General features: G+C 33.8%; 1 protein-coding gene across 1 annotated transcript; it reads right to left on the reverse strand.

Annotated features, from left to right (window-relative positions):
• Positions 1-12,184: 12,184 nt before the first annotated feature.
• LOC131070763 (stem-specific protein TSJT1) lies at positions 12,185-16,048 on the reverse strand. Its single transcript, XM_058006406.2, has 5 exons — positions 15,313-16,048; positions 14,270-14,510; positions 14,052-14,172; positions 12,891-12,997; positions 12,185-12,640 (listed from the first exon to the last, which is right to left on the reverse strand). The coding sequence occupies exons 1-5, from the start codon at positions 15,513-15,515 to the stop codon at positions 12,605-12,607; spliced, it is 708 nt and encodes a 235-aa protein (XP_057862389.1). The 5' UTR covers positions 15,516-16,048; the 3' UTR covers positions 12,185-12,604.
• Between the last annotated feature and the right edge of the window lie 1,603 nt (positions 16,049-17,651).

Here is a 17,651-nt window from a genome sequence, read left to right on the forward strand (position 1 = left end):
CTGGCTTGTTGAAAATCCTCTAATAGGGTAACTCGAAGCTACTGAGTCATTGATATCCTTTATCTATTGAGTTCTTGAAATCCTCTAACAAGGTACCCTTAACAGGGTTTAACCCTTAACCGGGTATTGTAGCCATCCCTTAACTAGGTGATCCCTAACAGGATCGGTTCCTAACAGAACCTATTGTATCTGTCTTTAACCGGACAAGGCTCCTAACAGAGCGGACTTCCAAAGAGTTCAAAAACAAGCTTGTGGGTATTCATCCCCACCGTGGTTTTTCCCAGTTGGGTTTCCATGTGAAAATATGTGTGTCATGTGTGATGTTTTCTTCATGTGATGTTATGATTGTTTTTTGATTAAGTGGTGATGCATGTTGATCTTGTTGTAATATGTACATCTTTGATGGTAGATTGCATGTTCATGCATTAGAGTGAAATGGGAATGAAGAGTTAGATTATATGAGAAGATAAGTGTCAACCAGTCTTTGCTTGTCTTAGTTACACTAGGTTTTGCCGATTGAACTCTGTTGAAGGACCAGTGCTGCTCTTTGTCTATCAGTGCATAAGTGTTAGTTGACAAACCAGTTTAAGGTTGAGTTTTTGCCTGTACCGATTCGCCCCCCCCCTCTCACTACCGATTTGGTACTATTTGTTCATCATTAAGTTATCAGATATTTAGTGTATGATCAGGAGTTTTATGCCATATTTCAAGCCTTGAAGAAGTGGAGACACTATATGTTGCCTAAGGAGTTTGTGTTGTATACAAATCATCAATCTTTGCAATATTTGAACAGTCAGAGTAAGTTGAATCAGAGACATATGAGATGGGTAGAATTCTTGTAGAGTTACACCTTTGTGTTGAAGCATAGAAGTGGAAAATCTAACAAAGTTGTCGATGCATTGAGTAGGAGAAGGAATTTGCTGACAGAGATGAGAGTGATAGTATTGGGATTTGAAGAATTGAAGACCTTGTATGATGATGACCCAGATTTTGCAGAACCTTGGAAAGTATGTAGAGAACCGGTTGTGGTAGATAGAAGCAAATGGCTAGATTACTTCATTCAGGATGGGATGTTATTCAGAGGAGTTTAGTTGTGCATACCTAAGAGTTCTATGAGGGATAATATGATAAAGGAGAAACACAGTGGAGGATTAGCTGGATATTTTGGTATTGACAAAACAATAGCATTGGTGAGTGAGCATTACTTTTGGCCCCAAATTCATAAGGATGTTAAGAAATATGTGCAAAGTTGTAGAGTTTGTCAAGTTGCAAAGGGTAGTAGTCAAAATGTGGGATTGTATAAACCTTTGACAATACTAGTAAGACCTTGGGAGGATATAAGCATGGATTTTGTACTTGGATTACCTAAAACATTGAGATGGAATGATTCTATATTTCTGGTAGTGGATAGATTCTCGAAGATGGCTCATTTCATACCTTGTAAGAAGACATCAGATGCATTACATGTAGCAGACCTATTTTTCAAGGAAGTGGTGACATTGCATGGATTACCTAAGAGCATAGTTTCAGACAGAGACATTAAGTTTGTTGGATATTTTTGGAGAACACTTTGGAAGAAGATGAAGACAGATTTGAAGTTTAGTTCTACTTTTCATCCACAGACTGATGGACAAACAAAAGTTGTTAACCGGAGTTTGGGGAATTCGTTGAGATGTTTAGTTGGAGATAAAACTGGAAGTTGGGATTTGATTCTTGCACAAGAAAAGTTTGCCTACAACAATTCAGTGAATAGGAGTACCGGAAGAACACCTTTTGATATTGTTACCCAAATACATCCTAGAGGTGTATCAGAATTGAGAGATATTAGCAATGAAGACCGGAGAAGTTCAGAAGCAGAAGATTTTGTAGATCATATGGTAGCCTTGCATATTTATGTTAAGCAACATTTGGAGGACATGAACATGAAGTATAAGGAGAAGACAGATGAGAAGAGGAGATATAAGGAATTTGAAGTTGGTGATGAAGTGATGGTATATCTGAGAAAAGAGAGATTCCCGGTTGGAACTTATAACAAACTGCAGATGAAAAAGTTTGAACCTTGCAGGATTTTGAGGAACTTCAGTTCTGGAAATGCATATGAAGTGGAGTTACCATATAGTTTGAGTATTTCACCTGTGTTTAACATTGCAGATATTCATGAGTGTCATGAACCAGAATTTAGTGATGACAGTATTGCAGAGTTGGAGAAACAGTTGCCCCAGAAGGAACCATATCATATTCAAGAAATTTTGAACAGTAGGATTGGGCGTAGTACCAGGAGCAGTCAATATAAGGAGTATCTTGTGAAGTGGAAAGACAGACTAATTGAAGATTCATCTTGGATCTCTCAGGCAATGGTAGACCGCCTTGGTTTTCCTCTAACTCCAACAAAGTGAGAGGCTCACTTTTTCAATAACCCCGGATGTCTCATGCAGGAGCATCCCTAGTTCATATCAATCTTGCATCAACCAAAAAAAATTTCTTTATGTTTTCTTTATGTTTACAGTTTCATCTTTTCTTTCTGTGTATCCTATTTTTGGCTCACCAGATCCTGTGGAGTTGGACTCTACTTGAAGACTTGATCATCTTTCTTATTTCTAGACCGCGTCGCATTTGGATCATTTTTCTGCAAGTTATTGCTATCAGTTTCCTTGATAGTTTCTTGTTACCGGTTGACAGTTTTCTTGTTACCGGTTGCCTGGACCTATTTTGGTGATCTACCAGAACCCCTTCCGAAGCTTACAAAGCCTTGGGCATTGATTATGATGTCCCTTGGTGTGTGGCCGACCTTTTCTGTGATCTACACTTCATCCTTTGGATTTTCCAGAGGAATCTCTTGGCAAAGGCTGACCTTGTTGATTTTACACGTTAGGTCTTGTCCTTCGGGTTTTGATCCCTTTTTGGGTCGACTGGATCCTTTGGATCATATATATAATTGTAATTTCACATTAGAATGCAATAAATCAAAGAATCAAGTAGCTAGACTGAGCATAGAAGATAGATCTTAAGATTCAAGGTCCCGGTTGTGACCTATTTTGTACTTTAAGCATGTTCTACTAGGCTTGTGAGTTGAGTTGTAACCTAGTTTTTACCGGTTGGTTGTAATCAATTTTCATGAAATAATACAATTTGTTCTACATTGCCTCCATCATATCTTTTTTTTTGTTGTTGTGTTTAGTCTTGTTGACCAGTCCAGATTGATCTCTTTGAGGTCCCTCCTAACTGACGACTACTTCATATGTTCACCTATTGTTTTGGTTTCTGTGGATTGTCTCTTAGTAATGCTATGACTTGTCCAAGGATATGAGGACATTGTGAATCTAGTGTGAACTAGGGAATTCCTTGTTTGTGACTGTTTGATCTCCATGCAAACAGGTACAATGACTTTTTGGGTCAAACCTATACCTTGATTGTCATAACCTATTTTCCATAATAAAGATCAATTATGATAAAGCGCAAGAAGCTTTCACTTTCATATCTTCTACCTTACATCCCCCTTTCTTGATTGACCTCCATTGTCCTTTCCTGAGTTCATGTAGCTCGCTATCACATGACTGAGTATAATGACACGCTAAAAATATCTACATTTCATGTAGTTTGCACCTGCATTACCACATATTCGCATTATATACATACATATAGATATCACAGTCGCATCACATCTTGCATATATCATTGGTTAGTATCGGCATTCTCATATAAAACATAAAATGCCAAGATAATAACACATCATGTATCTTATCTTGTAAATAATCATATCATATCATTACCATATACTCATCTGCATTTAGTACATATAAACCCCAAAAAATAACAAAAATATATTTTATTTCATCATGTACATATTTGCATCCATATCATTTGCATCACATAATCATAAAACATATAGAAGCATCACATAGGAACACATGCATATAGATGCCGCAAGGATGGATCATCTCATATATATATATATCAAAAAATAATAAGTGTCATGATACAATGATGTCAAAATCTCATATGGCTACAAAATCACCCAAAGGCATCTACATCATCATACAAAATGGGATCCAAGAGAGCTATGATGAAGACCCTCCCTCAAAGCCAGTTGGCCTCGAAGGAATCTAAGCTCCCAAAGGACTAGCCCCTGAATCATCTCATTTGTCCCCTCCTATAGATCCTACGGGACCATCTTTTCACAAAAGAAGTTAGTAGTCTTGTGTTTGCCCAAATCTCAAGCATATACATAATGTGTCTCAATCCCATTGCCTTGATTGCAGTGTGGTCCTCAACAGTCAAATTTGTTCGTAACTATTGTGTCACAAGGAATCTCTCTCTAGACTCAATCTAGGGTAGGTACTCCTACATCCAATCAAATAAATCATGTCAATCTAAGTGGTACTCATGTTCATCACATAGTGCTACTTATCTTATCCTAGCCTAGTGGTACCTATGTCCATCACATGGTGTTGCTCATCAGGCTCTATCCTAGTGCTTATGTCTATCACATGGAACGTCATCCTAGTGTATATGTTTGTCACATTGCACTATATCCTATCTTGCTAGAGCACTCACCAGATTTTATCAATTTGACGAGATATCCTATTCTCAGCTTAGCAAACCTACTTGTTTTAGGGCACCTGTTTGAGTGAATCCTCTCAGCAGCTTATCTAATTGGCAATGTATGTTTATCACAAAATTGTCAATTCTACCCTTCTTTCCTGTTTGTCTTTTCTAGGGCACCTGCTTGAGTGAATCCTCTCAACAGCTTATCCAATTGGCAACTTATGTTTATCACATAATTGTCAATTCTAGCCTTCTTTCTAGTTTGTCATTTCTAGGGCACCTATTGAGTGAGTCCTCTCAGTAGCTTATCCAATTGGCAATGCATGTTTATCACATAATTATCAATTCTAGCCTTGTTTTTCAGTTGTCTTCCCTGTTTGAATGAATCCTCTCAAAAGCTTATCCAATTGATAGCATATGTTCATCACAAAACTATCAATTTTGGCCTTTTAAGACATATACATGATTCTATTGATTCCTCTTGAGTTAATCTTTTTCCTACATGACCTTGTCACCCTATCTTGTTAGTTCATTTCTAGCATTTCTTTCTTACCGAGAGATTGTCTGTGATCTTTTCCGAAAAAAAAAATCATCTAATCTCTCGAGGGGGCATATCATTCTCGTGATGGGGCAACTTTCTATCAGTTTTTCTTCTTTGAGCCAATGCAACAAGTTGCATTGTCTCAAAGAGGGGCAAAATGTAGACACCTAAAATTGTCCTGTCTAATTAAATAAATATTTTTTTTTATTTTTTTATTTTATCCCAAGTCTTCTATTAATTAGTTGCATTGTCTCAAAGAGGGGCAAAATGTAGACACCTAAAATTGTCCTGTCTAATTAAATAAATATTTTTATTTTTTTTTTATTTTATCCCAAGTCTTCTATTAATTAAATAGATCTTTATTTATTTAATTAATTCATTAATCCTCTTCTAAGCCTTTCCTCATTTAAATAAATACTTATTTATTTAAATTGTCCTTTTCCTAAATTAAATAAATATTTTATTTATTTAATTGATCCCATTTCCTCTATTAATTAAATAAATCTTTATTTATTTAATTAATTCATTAGCCTTTTCTACCCATGACACATTTCACTCATCTCTTAATTCTTCTCTTACCTATCCCCTTTATCATTTAATTATTTCCTCTAACTACCCTTTAACCCTAGCCGACCATTTATCTTTACACCTCTTAATCTTATCTCTTCATTTCTTACAGTGTTCTCTATATAAGAGGATGCCTCTTCATTATCAACCCTAAAAACTGCTTCAATTAAGCCTTCTTGCAATCAATATATCGACCACATTTCCATTCTTTGTTGAGCTCTTGTGCACACATAAAATCTAAGAGCAAATTTATCAAACAAGATCAATGGAGATAGGAGACAATGGAGATTGAAACCCTACTAGACATGTGAATGGTAATATTGCTTTATTTTGTTGATTTGCATGATCTTAGGTATCTCTATTGGTATTGGTGGTTGTTTCATTGTAGGACCTAGATTGTTTGTGGTTGGATCTTTATGGTTTTACAATAGTTTATCATCATCACTTTTTACCATATATAGTTTTCATTTTTAGAGATTATCGAGCTTCTTCAGCTTGTCTTCTAATCCTTTGTGAACAAGTTTCAACCAAGAAACACCTTGGCTAAAAATGGAGGATGGAAGAAATGTGAAGACTATGGAAGATCAAGGGGGTTATGAAATGGACAATGAGTCTAGGATTGTCTTGCAATGTCCCAAAATGTTGTTCCAAGATAAATGTAATGATCTAAAGAAAGGTGTGGCTTCCTAGGATATGATAGACTCCTAATGAGGTAAGTTGACCTTAATTAGAGATGTCCAAATGGTACCTAAGATGATAAATCTGATGCGGGAACCACCTAGAAGTGTAATTTATTGTGTGCAGGATAAGATATGGACTACTAAACAACCTTTTGACTCTAGTTGAAAAGTGTGAGAGGGGGACTACAAATGATGTCTAAAAATGTTTGAAAAAGGATGAAAAGTCTATACCAAATGATGGTTGAATTAAATGAAATATTATGGTATTATACTTAGAAGCTCTTATAACGTCAAAACACGGTCGCAGTATGAGTTCACAGACACAGTTTCAGAGTTGCAATGTAATTCTCAGTTCTACTCAGATATGCAATAACAGTTGCAAATACGTGGCAAAAGATAACACAGACACGACAAGGTAATGCACACACGTGATTTTACTATTGACAATTTTTTCTCAATTCTATTCAGATATGCACTAGAAAGAGACATAGACGTGACAAGATGATGCACTGACATGATTTCAATGTTGACAATGTTTTCTCAGTTTTGTTTAGATACATATCAGGAATAGACACAAATACAACAAGATGAGTCATATATGCACACACTGGAAATGAGCACAAACGTGGCTAGATAGATCGTATACATGCTGGAAATGAACACAGATGCATTTTTGGCAAATTATTTATTTCTATCCAATATTTTGCAATTGTTGATAAGTGACCAGATCTCAATGTTGATGTTTTTGTGGCAAGAAAACATGGCAAAAAAGAAGACACAATGTCTAAAGGTATGTTGTCCAAAATCTAAGCGCAAATGTGTATGTTATATAGGCCAAAACAACCCAATTTCCATGGATCTCAACACAATCGAAAACACTTGAAAATATGCACAACCCAAGCTTGGAAAGAGGATACTACTTAATGAGTCCCCATTCAGATTTCTCCAAATACTAAAACAAGGTGGATAGAAAGAGACTTGGTGACACTGGCTCCCCCACCACAACACTCACTTCTCAGGCACACCAAATTTTCATACCCCGAAGATCCAAAGATCTTATGAATCGAGGAACATCAATCTCAATAATGAGTAGTAGCAATGTGGGGCGGCTTTGGAGCTCTAACCTCCTACACCAACAAGAAAAAAGGGTTTTGGGCCTCTAAAACAATGGTGTTTAGTCAATATTTTGGGGTATATTGGTGGCTATACACGTGGCGATTCGCCCAATTAAGAGGCCTCCTAGCCCTTTCAGGTTTTATGCATCACAAGGATATTGGAGGAGACATCCATCGGTATAACACATCGACACCATGTGATAAGAGACTCTCACCAAAAACCATGATTATTTATATAGTAGACCAAAATAAAGTACTGCTTGAGTTGTTCCCTCACAACTGGCCTTAAGGACTTTTTGAGAGGTAGGCCCTCTAAAAGATAATAACAATTTCTCTTACACCCAAGATCCAATGGAGTGTGAGGGGAGAGGACACTTTTGTTATCACCTTAGGGTTCTAAACAAAAATGTGTCAAAAGCACAAGACACTTCAAACAAAGTTCATTTACCCCTAATGAAAATCGATTTGAGCCTAATTAAACTAAAAAAAAGACAATACACATCTAAATTACCCCTGCAAGCAAATGATTAGTAATTTCAATGATTACCCCAACTTGCAATCAAACTTGTTAGGTTAATTTTTAAAAATCCCAAAATAAAATGTGAAAAGGGGTCTTTGACAAAACAATAGAAATAGTTGCACCACTTCATTAGGCCACAAGGGTTAGGAAAAAAGAAAATCAAATCTAAAATTTACCCCTAATTGAAAGACAAAAACCAAATGGAGAAAATACAAATGTTGTTATAACTGACACAGACGTAGAAAAACCTAGACTGAGACTTGTCAAAAACCTGTAACCTGCAAAAAGAAATAGAAAACATATATGTGGAAGAATAGATCACATATGCGACATTAAATATCACATATCAGAAAGACGCCTAGATGCGACAGAACCAAACCTAAACATAGAGATAACTAATCAAAAGCTGACAGATATGAGAACACAGACATGCTAAAAAATACTTATACACATCGATAATAAACGCATATGCACCGACAACAAATAAAAATGTGCCAACAATTCAGATACATGATTCTGGTTAAACATGCAAAACAAAAAATCCAACAAAAATATAGACGCAACAAAATGATGCGCAAACATGATTTCGGCCTAGGAATGTCGCTAATTCGATCTACAACTTGACAAAAAGACTAAAAAAATCAAAATGGTGTAAAAACAAGGGACTAAGGTCTCACTGGGCATGCCAAAATGTATACGATGAAATTGGGAATTCAAACTATTGTAAAACAAACAAAGATTCAATCACATAAAAAACCTAGTTGTACAATTAAAATCCACTATACACCAATGAAGAACCTAAAACATGCAAAATAACAAAAATAGAAAGATTATACCATTCACATGCTTAGTAGGGTTTGATCTCCATTGTTTCCTATCTCCATTGATCTTGCTTGATATGGTTTCTCTCAGATTTTGTATTGTGCACAAGAGCTCAACAAAGAACGAATTGTGATTGTGTAGACGCTTGAGTGATTGATCGCTATGAAAGGCCGCATGAGAATTGGTTCGCTTGTTGGGGATCTTGGTCACATTAACGATTGATAAGGATGAAAGGATCCTCTTATATAGAGAACACCTTAGAAAATGGAGAGATAGAATTAAGAGGTGGAGGGATAAATGGTCTACTAGGATTGAAAGGTAGATATAAAAAATGGGAAAATATTAGGGAGGTGGTTAAAGGTAAATTATGAGATGAATAAAAAGTGTTATGGAGGGAAAAAGCTAATGAAATAATTAAATAAATAAAGATCTATATAATTAATAGAAGAATTGGGATCAATTAAATAAATAAAATATTTATTTAATATATGAAAAGGATAATTTAAATCAATAAAAATATTTATTTAAATAGGGAAAGGCTAGAAGAGGATTAATGAATTAATTAAGTAAAAAAATAATCTATTTAATTAGTAGAAAGCTTGGTATAAAATAATTAAATAAACAAAGTATTTATTTAATTAGGCTAGGACAATTTTAGGTGTCTACACTAATCATATCCAATTACAATCAAAAGGGAACAATCAGTTACAGTACTCAACACTCCCGTAGGACTGAATTTGAGCCTAATTCATCGTTCCCCAATAAAAAATAGTAAAAATGGTTCATAGTTAATATGACTATTTGTGATTCTATGATCATTTCTAGGCATTTTTTTTACCTATCACCTACCTAGTTTTCAAGAAATAACTTAAGTAAATCTAAATTATTATATGCCTCCTTTATCTCACTCCTACTCCTCATTTTTAATCTCTTTCTTCCAATTTAATAATATTATACTCTATTACTCTCTTTCTCATATCCTACACTATTGTTACTAGCATTTTGAACATTTTACTAGTATTATTCCATTACTATTGTGATGTGTTTGTGGAGATCCTACCTTTTTATTAACTTATTTAGGAATTTAGCATCCATCAACATCACTCTTACCTCCATTGACCTCAATTTAAGAAGGTGATTTATAGTTATTTTTCTCTAACTTCTCACTGTCTTTTATTTTATCATTGTTGACTATTTTTGTTGATGTGTTTGTGGAGATCCTACCTTTTTATTAACTTATTTAGGAATTTAGCATCCATTAACATCACTCTTACCTCCATTGACCTCAATTTAAGAAGGTGATTTATAGTTATTTTTCTCTAACTTCTCACTGTCTTTTATTTTATCATTGTCGACTAGTTTTGTTGCTAGCTTTGGAAACTAGGTTCTCAATTCCATACTTTTAGCACTCTCATGTTAATTCTATACTCCACTTGTATCTGATTTTACTATGTTGAGATAGGAGCACTCACTTTATATTGAAATTCAAAATAGGGGCTTGACTTTTCATGGAAAGGTTCTTTGTAACCCCAAAGTTTCTTCCATTTTAGGTTGCATGTTATTCTTGGAAGCCCAATCAATAAAATTGGGTTTCTTTCTTATTATTTTCTTTCATTTAAAAACTTAAATTAAATTGATTTTTATTTATCCTTGTCATCCTTAGAAACTACTATTATTTCTTTTCTATTATATGTGTAACTTAAAACTAGATCTAGGTGTTGAGATGTATTTTTTTGGGAAGTTGATTCACAAACCTGTATGGATGACAACATGTTACACTAACATTGGAGTGTTAGCAAGGATATAGGTTAGGGAGCTTTTGTATTAGTTACATGTTCCTCTTTATTCACTATTTTATATTCTAGTGCTAGTTTTTTTTTAATTTTATTTCTAATAACAATAAAAAATTGTTCTTTTCAATTCTTAGCTTTAGCTTCTTAATTTCATTTTCGTAGGCAAAATATATTTTTTAGGTTTGTCAAAATTTTATTCTTGAAACAATACCAAATAATTTAAAATGCCTCATTTCAAATAGGATAGCCAAAGAGATTAATATTAGAAATATCATCTAATTTAGAGAGTTAACACACTTTCTAAGTTATGTTACATTTTTCTTTTATTACAAATGCAATGTGTTATGTATGCATGTAATATCACAATGATTATAATAAAAGAAAACAAGTAACATAGATAAGATGCTTTCAATTGGAGAAGCATGATATGCATCATATACAAGAGTGAAAACAAAAATAGCCCTCTTTTTCAAATTTATATTATTGAAGTTTAATTAATTAATAAAAAAATTGACACTTAATCAAATTAAATTAACAAGGTCAAAAAATACTACATGAACTTGTATATAAGTAAATGCTTAATTTCGACAGAGAAGGAATACTTTATGTTCTATTCAATAGGAGAATATTCTATCGTAGCTTACACAATTAAATTCTAGTTTCTAAATATTCTTTCATACTAAGAAGTGATATGTACTCTATATTAGTTTGAATTCCCAACCATGGTTTTTATCTACACACCTACAATTTTAATCATTTTTCTATAATTCTAATCTTGATCTACAACCTTGATATTTGTGTGTCTAACCATTTGAATCTTATTCTCCTGCAATATCATAAAAGAGTGGTGTTCACAAACACCAATAAAACTTGGTACAAGAAGTTTCATTTCTTAGTCAAAGGACTTGACTAAACAAAGGGTTTAAAAGTTTGAAGACATGCTAAACTAAAATGCAAATACCTAGGTTTGTCCTTAGGATATTTGAAGTTGATAGCATAGGCACTGATGCCAACGTGAGCAAATCACATGACACTCGAAAAGATTATTGTCAAATGAAATAGGACTTTGTAGAGGTATTCCAAGCTAAAAAGAAACAATTAGTTAAAAAAGACAAAAGGTATCTTTGGTCAATCGATTAAATTTGATTTAGAAAATAAGATCAATCTTACACTTAATATAAAGTAAGTTCAACATAAAATTTAAATTAGATTAAAAATTATAGATTTAAAAGTTAATTATAAAACATTAAAAATAAAAATAAAAATCAAATCAAATAATTTATACATTAAATACCAACTGTTACCAACTGTTACACAATATGTATATATATACATATGTTCTAAATTATCAAAAAAAAAAATTAAAAATATCTCCATATACATTTTTCATCCTTGAACATATAGTTTCTCAATAATCCATGTCATTCATCATAAACGGATACAACATCACAACCACCAATTATTCTGTATTCACAATCTACCCAAATTTACACATCTGCTAAGGTATTCTAAGGTCTTCAAGAGACAATATTTTATATTATATTCCATCAAGTAGAAGGAAATGCCCCACTACCCCAACATTCTGGTATAAGATAACGACAGAAGAAAGAAGATTCACATATTATTTATAATAATTAAAACACATACCAGATTCCAGCAACTCCTGTAACATCAATATACATTTCCTTCTAATATTCAGATAATTGAAGGCCACTCTTAGCCAAACTCCAAACAAATCAAATAAAATAAAAATGACGAGGATGTGGAAATAAAATTTCCACATTCATCCATGTCCAGAATTTTTCCCGTTGCCCGACCCACGCTAAAACCAGGTTTCTCGGCAACAGTTGCAGACTCTATGATTTTTCATTGAAAGATTTTACCTGGTAAACTACAACCTATTATACATAATATCATAACATGCATTACAAGCGAGCTTATTCCAGCAATTCCTCAATACATTATTGAAATTAAAACGGACCCTATTACAATTTACACTCCAAAGGTTGGACGCCCCATCTTCAGATTATACCGGCATACACACCCTCTCGCTCAACCTGTAACTCATGCCACCACATACAGTCTTAACAAACCATCCAAAATAACTACTGAATATGATATCAAGATTAAAAACTGAGTACATGAATCTTTCTTTTAAGGATGGATTCTGAGAAGAGTAATAAAGAAGTTCAGGCTTTTCTCTTAAACACTAAAATGGGCTCTGCAAAGAAACCCAAAATTGAACTTAAATACTGAGAAAATTTGCATAAAACAGAAAAAAAAAAAAAAACATTAGTTCATTGATACCTTGAATGTTGTACCCCACATCTCCTCCTCCATGGCTGGGATTGCTGTCACTTTGTTCTTGGGATGTTCATAGCTTCTCAGGCCTTCAGCACCTAAGAAGAAACACCCTGCACCCACCATCAAATTTATAAGACACCCTCACCAAATAATTATTAAAAAAACATTCACTTTGTGACCCACAAAAATTATTCAGAAAGAAACCTGAAAGTTATAAGATTTCATCTAACGTAAATTATTTAGTCACAGCGATTGAAATCATTGTTTCTTTTATTTGGCATATATTCAAGCGCTTCATCTAAAGGGGGCAAATGGACAAAAATATTATGGTTGCCAAGCATCAATTTCCAGAACTTGTTGTCTTTTTCTTTAATAAATCTCGTACTAATAAAGGTTACCTCCAATAACTTTAAATAATCAAATTATCAGTTAAATAACTCAGATTCTCTGTTAAAAAAAATTAATACTGCAATTTAAAGGGAGAAATTTATAATGGTTGAGTACAGGTCTAAAAGAGTTTTGATAATTTTTGTTCAATATTTTTAATAGAAAAGAACAAATCTTATGATGTCATATGACTTAAATGTATAACTATGAGTCTACACTTTTTGGAGGTCTTCAAGAAATCTCAAGAAAAAGTTATCATAATGTGAAATCATTAATGATGTCTATCCAAAACATTGATTATAAGAATATCTAAAAAGCAACAAATCTTATGATATCATATGACTTAAATGCATATTTTTACATCTTCTAAAAATTCCAAGAAACATGAAATCACTAATGATATATAGCTAAAACATTAATTATAAGAAAGAACCTATCTAAAAAAAAACCTACAATATTGGAATTATTTCTTATACATTTGAAAGAAATTAAATTGGTCAACCACTAAATCCACCCTTATATCTGGAAGTTAGCATCTATAATTTCTTCTAATTCTTTTGATGCTTCTGGATTGGATTGTGTACAAAAAATTTTAACATCAATGATTAATATCAACATTTGCAATGGTTGATGTTAAAAAATAATTGTGTCAATCAAATTCAAAACCATCAAAAGAATTTTAATATAGATTATGGAAATCTAATAACATTAATGTAATTTCTTTTGTTAAAATATTGTATTAAATGAACTTAAACATGTATGTTAAAATAAAAATACCTTCGGGAAAAGACGCGAGAGACTTCCCGCAAGCTCCTTTCAAGACGTCTGCGTCGTCAGAGAATGCCAGAAACCCGTCCGCAGTTATACCCCAATAAAACGGAACTTTCCCTTGCGAATCCTGTAAACTTGAATAAATTAAAACCCTAAAGGACTCCATTGATTACTAAACTAGATTTAAAACTGAAGATTATGGCATCTTTTGTCTTCTGCTTTACCGTGGCGGCAAATATGCTTTTGGTTGATTTGTCGAGGATTATAAAGGCGAATCGGCCTTCGAAGTGGCCTACCACGTGAGAGGCAGGATAAGGTTTCCGATCCCTCAGGGTTTTGTAGGCTTCAATCACCAGCGATACTTCATTTACAGATTTGGATAGCCCGTATTGCTGCCTTAAGCTCGCCAGATTCTCCAGCGTCCCCTCAAACAGACAAAATATCTCGTCCTTAACGGCAAAAGACCTGAAAAAAAATGTTCAGAAATCATAAATATTTATAAAAACAGCTGAAAAACAATATAATTTTTAATTTTCTTTAAAGAATGTCACTACGACTGAAACCAGGAAAAAGATCTAAGAAACAGTTAAGAAATACAACTGAGACCAGAAACCCTGAACAACGGGTGCACGCTGAAAAAAACAATTTGAAAACAAAAATTAACTTTTTTTTTTTTTACTGGAATCCGAAATTCTAGTGTTAAACACAATATTACTTAAAAAGGAAAGGCATCCAAATTTCAGGAGCCATAGATGGAACTGAATTTAATAAATGTAACACCTTCCTGAAAATAGTTTATCGGACCATAAATGTAAATTTACTCGATATATTATTTAATCTATTTAAAGACAGAAACGTCATCACTGTTCCTCCAGTGAACTTTTAAATTTTTTTTCCAGAAAACGCTAAAAGGTGTTTAAATTTATAGAAAACATCCAAAATCGCATGAGAAGAATCCAATTGCTACAAATCCCAAGGGCAAGACACCTCTCAGCACATATTACCAAGGATTTAAGCTAAATATTAAGATCTCCACAGCCGAACAAGTATTCCGAAGAACCAGACGAAGCACACAATCTAGGGTCTCGCAATATTTCTCCAAAACAAATTCCGCAGCAAACTCCCCAAAAACATCTCAATTCTTGTATTCTTTAATTAAGACAGTACTAAAAGCATTCAATTGCGCAATATGAATCTATTTACAAGAAGCCTTCAAAACATCAGAAGAGCCTAACTGTGAAGCAAATAAACAGGAAATTTTATTCACCTGGGTCTCAACAAAGCCTCCTTTTCATGTGAATAAGCCATATGACACACTCCTTCAACATTCACAGAAATCGCCTGCGGGAAATCGGTCATGAACGACTGAAGCAGATCTGCAGCTTTCTTCCTTGGAGTGGGGCTCAGATCGCCAGGAGTTCTGAGCTCCTCGGGTCCCTCGGCCACCGCACTGTTGAAAACCGCCAACATGATTCCTCCAAATCTGCAAACCCTTCCTCAAAAATGTTATTCTTCAAACTTCGCTAAAATAAACAAGCCCCTCAGCACTACTTCCACTAACTGCGCTACCTATATATACCAAGTTCACAGCAGCAGTCGGTTGTATATACACAAAATATACATCTAACTTCGGAAAGACCAAAATCTCGAATACAGTCAAAACAATGCAGATAAATTAATCGCCTTTATCTATGACGTCGCTGCCAGAAAATAACCTGAACCAGAGATCCAAACAAACAAAGAAAAATGCCCCCGGTATTGTAAATAAATACACAAAACAATTTTAGTATCGTACTTAAATCAGAAAACCAAATTGATCATTCATATTTACAATGCTTTTAAACAATTCCGAGACAAATAACTTCCATGAAAATGTCCATAACATATCTAGCAGAAATTGAATAAAATTTGAGTTCCGTCAGCTAAATTGGACATTTTCGCAACAGTCTCAATGAATGTGTCTGGATGTGTTTAGGCGGAATTTGAATTAACTTTGAGGTCCGTTAACGGGAATGGAATTTCGTCCGAGTTCCGTGTTTAAGATGTCGAGATTCTTCCATCGCTCTCCAGATTCTGACACGTGTCAAACCGCTTTGTCATATTGGCCCTTTGTTTTGCGCGTACGCTGATTGTCTTGCGGCCTTAACAATACGATTCGGTATTTAATATTTTCGGTGACGTAACGTTGGCTTACCAAAGTCACATAATAATAAAGCAGGGAAGTCGTTGTAAGTGAAATAATCAGAATCATAAAAATACGTATAGATGGGAACCTTATCCGCACGAAATATACTGATATTTTTAAAATTTGATTTGAACTTGAGAGAGTATAGTAAAAAAAATAAAAATATTTGATTAACATTTATAGTATAAGAATGTTACGCAAATAATAAATGACCTTGCAATGGGGTTAATTTTTTATTATGTCATAGAGTTAGGTTTTTTAAATGATTGCTTTTCAGTTTCAAATAGCGTTTTGAAGTTTAATGGAGAAATGGGGTGATTTTTGATGCCATGGAGTTGGGTTTTTTAAATGATTGTTTTTCGGCTTTAAAAATTCTTTTGAGGTTTTCATAAGGGATGTTATTAGTAGCCGTCTACTTTAATTTTGCACTTCTTAAGTTCTTAAATGATACATTGAATTTTGATGATTCAATTTTTAGGTAGTTATCATAAATGTGGGAAGATTCCTCAAAGTCAAAAGTGGTCATTTTGAGGTGACATCCAATACATATCCTCAATTACTTTGTTAATTATTTGTTTTGACTACCACAAAATAATACATATTCTTCTAATAAAATGGTTTGACCAATACCTATGCACAAATGTCCCATAATTGTGCGCTATGGACACCAATAAAGGTGTACAACTCTTCCAATTGATTTTTTTTTTGTTAATTTGAAGTTCTTTCCATAGTGTGTTGGTTAAGTGGTTGTGATGTTTTTATGACCACCAAGGTTCAAACTCTCGTTGGGACATCGTGTTCGTGAGTTTGTGCCTTTCGTGATCTAATGTGCTCGTGGGTTTGGGCCTAAATGGGGATGAGGTCCCTCGTTTGTGACCTCGACGATTCATAGCTACAAGTCAAAAGTGTTTCATGTGGTACTAGAAGGCATGTTGTGCCAGCACCAACACTATATATATAGAAGTTTTTAGCGGGAACATGGGTGGGTACTAGGTCTATCCATGATGACAAAGTGAAAACTATCTTTAAAACTCTTTGCTTTCTATGTCATCATGTTCATGTTCGCGGTCTTCCAATGTACTTCATATTTTTTCTATGGTGTGTCTTCCTCCATGTCTTTAGAATGTGGACATGGTTTTCCTAAAAAGAAATAATTGGATTCATTTAATCAAATTCTTTTTGTTTGATTCAATCATTTTGTAATTTTGCCTCCTATAAGAAATGTGGTCCGAAACAAGAATATAAAAAGTGATACATTATTTGAAGATTGTGAAAATCTGATCTCATTAATATTACAAAAGAATTTTTGAATTTTATTTTGCTCACTTTTACAACTATCTTATATAATCATCTTTTTATCAAAAAGAAAAAAAGACATTTGTAATACTCGAATATTAATATAAACATTCTTTTCACAAGTA

Source organism: Cryptomeria japonica, chromosome 2, assembly GCF_030272615.1.
Source record: "Cryptomeria japonica chromosome 2, Sugi_1.0, whole genome shotgun sequence".
In the NCBI taxonomy this organism is placed as follows: domain Eukaryota; kingdom Viridiplantae; phylum Streptophyta; class Pinopsida; order Cupressales; family Cupressaceae; genus Cryptomeria; species Cryptomeria japonica.

Coding starts and splice junctions, on each gene's coding strand:
- LOC131070763 (XM_058006406.2), bottom strand. CDS start 15,515: ATGTTGGCGGTTTTCAACAGTGCGGTGGCCGAGGGACCCGAGGAGCTC. Junction 14,173..14,269: donor AAAGCATATTTGCCGCCACG/GTAAAGCAGAAG, acceptor TCAAGTTTACAG/GATTCGCAAGGGAAAGTTCC. Junction 12,641..12,890: donor TGTGGGGTACAACATTCAAG/GTATCAATGAAC, acceptor CATGAGTTACAG/GTTGAGCGAGAGGGTGTGTA.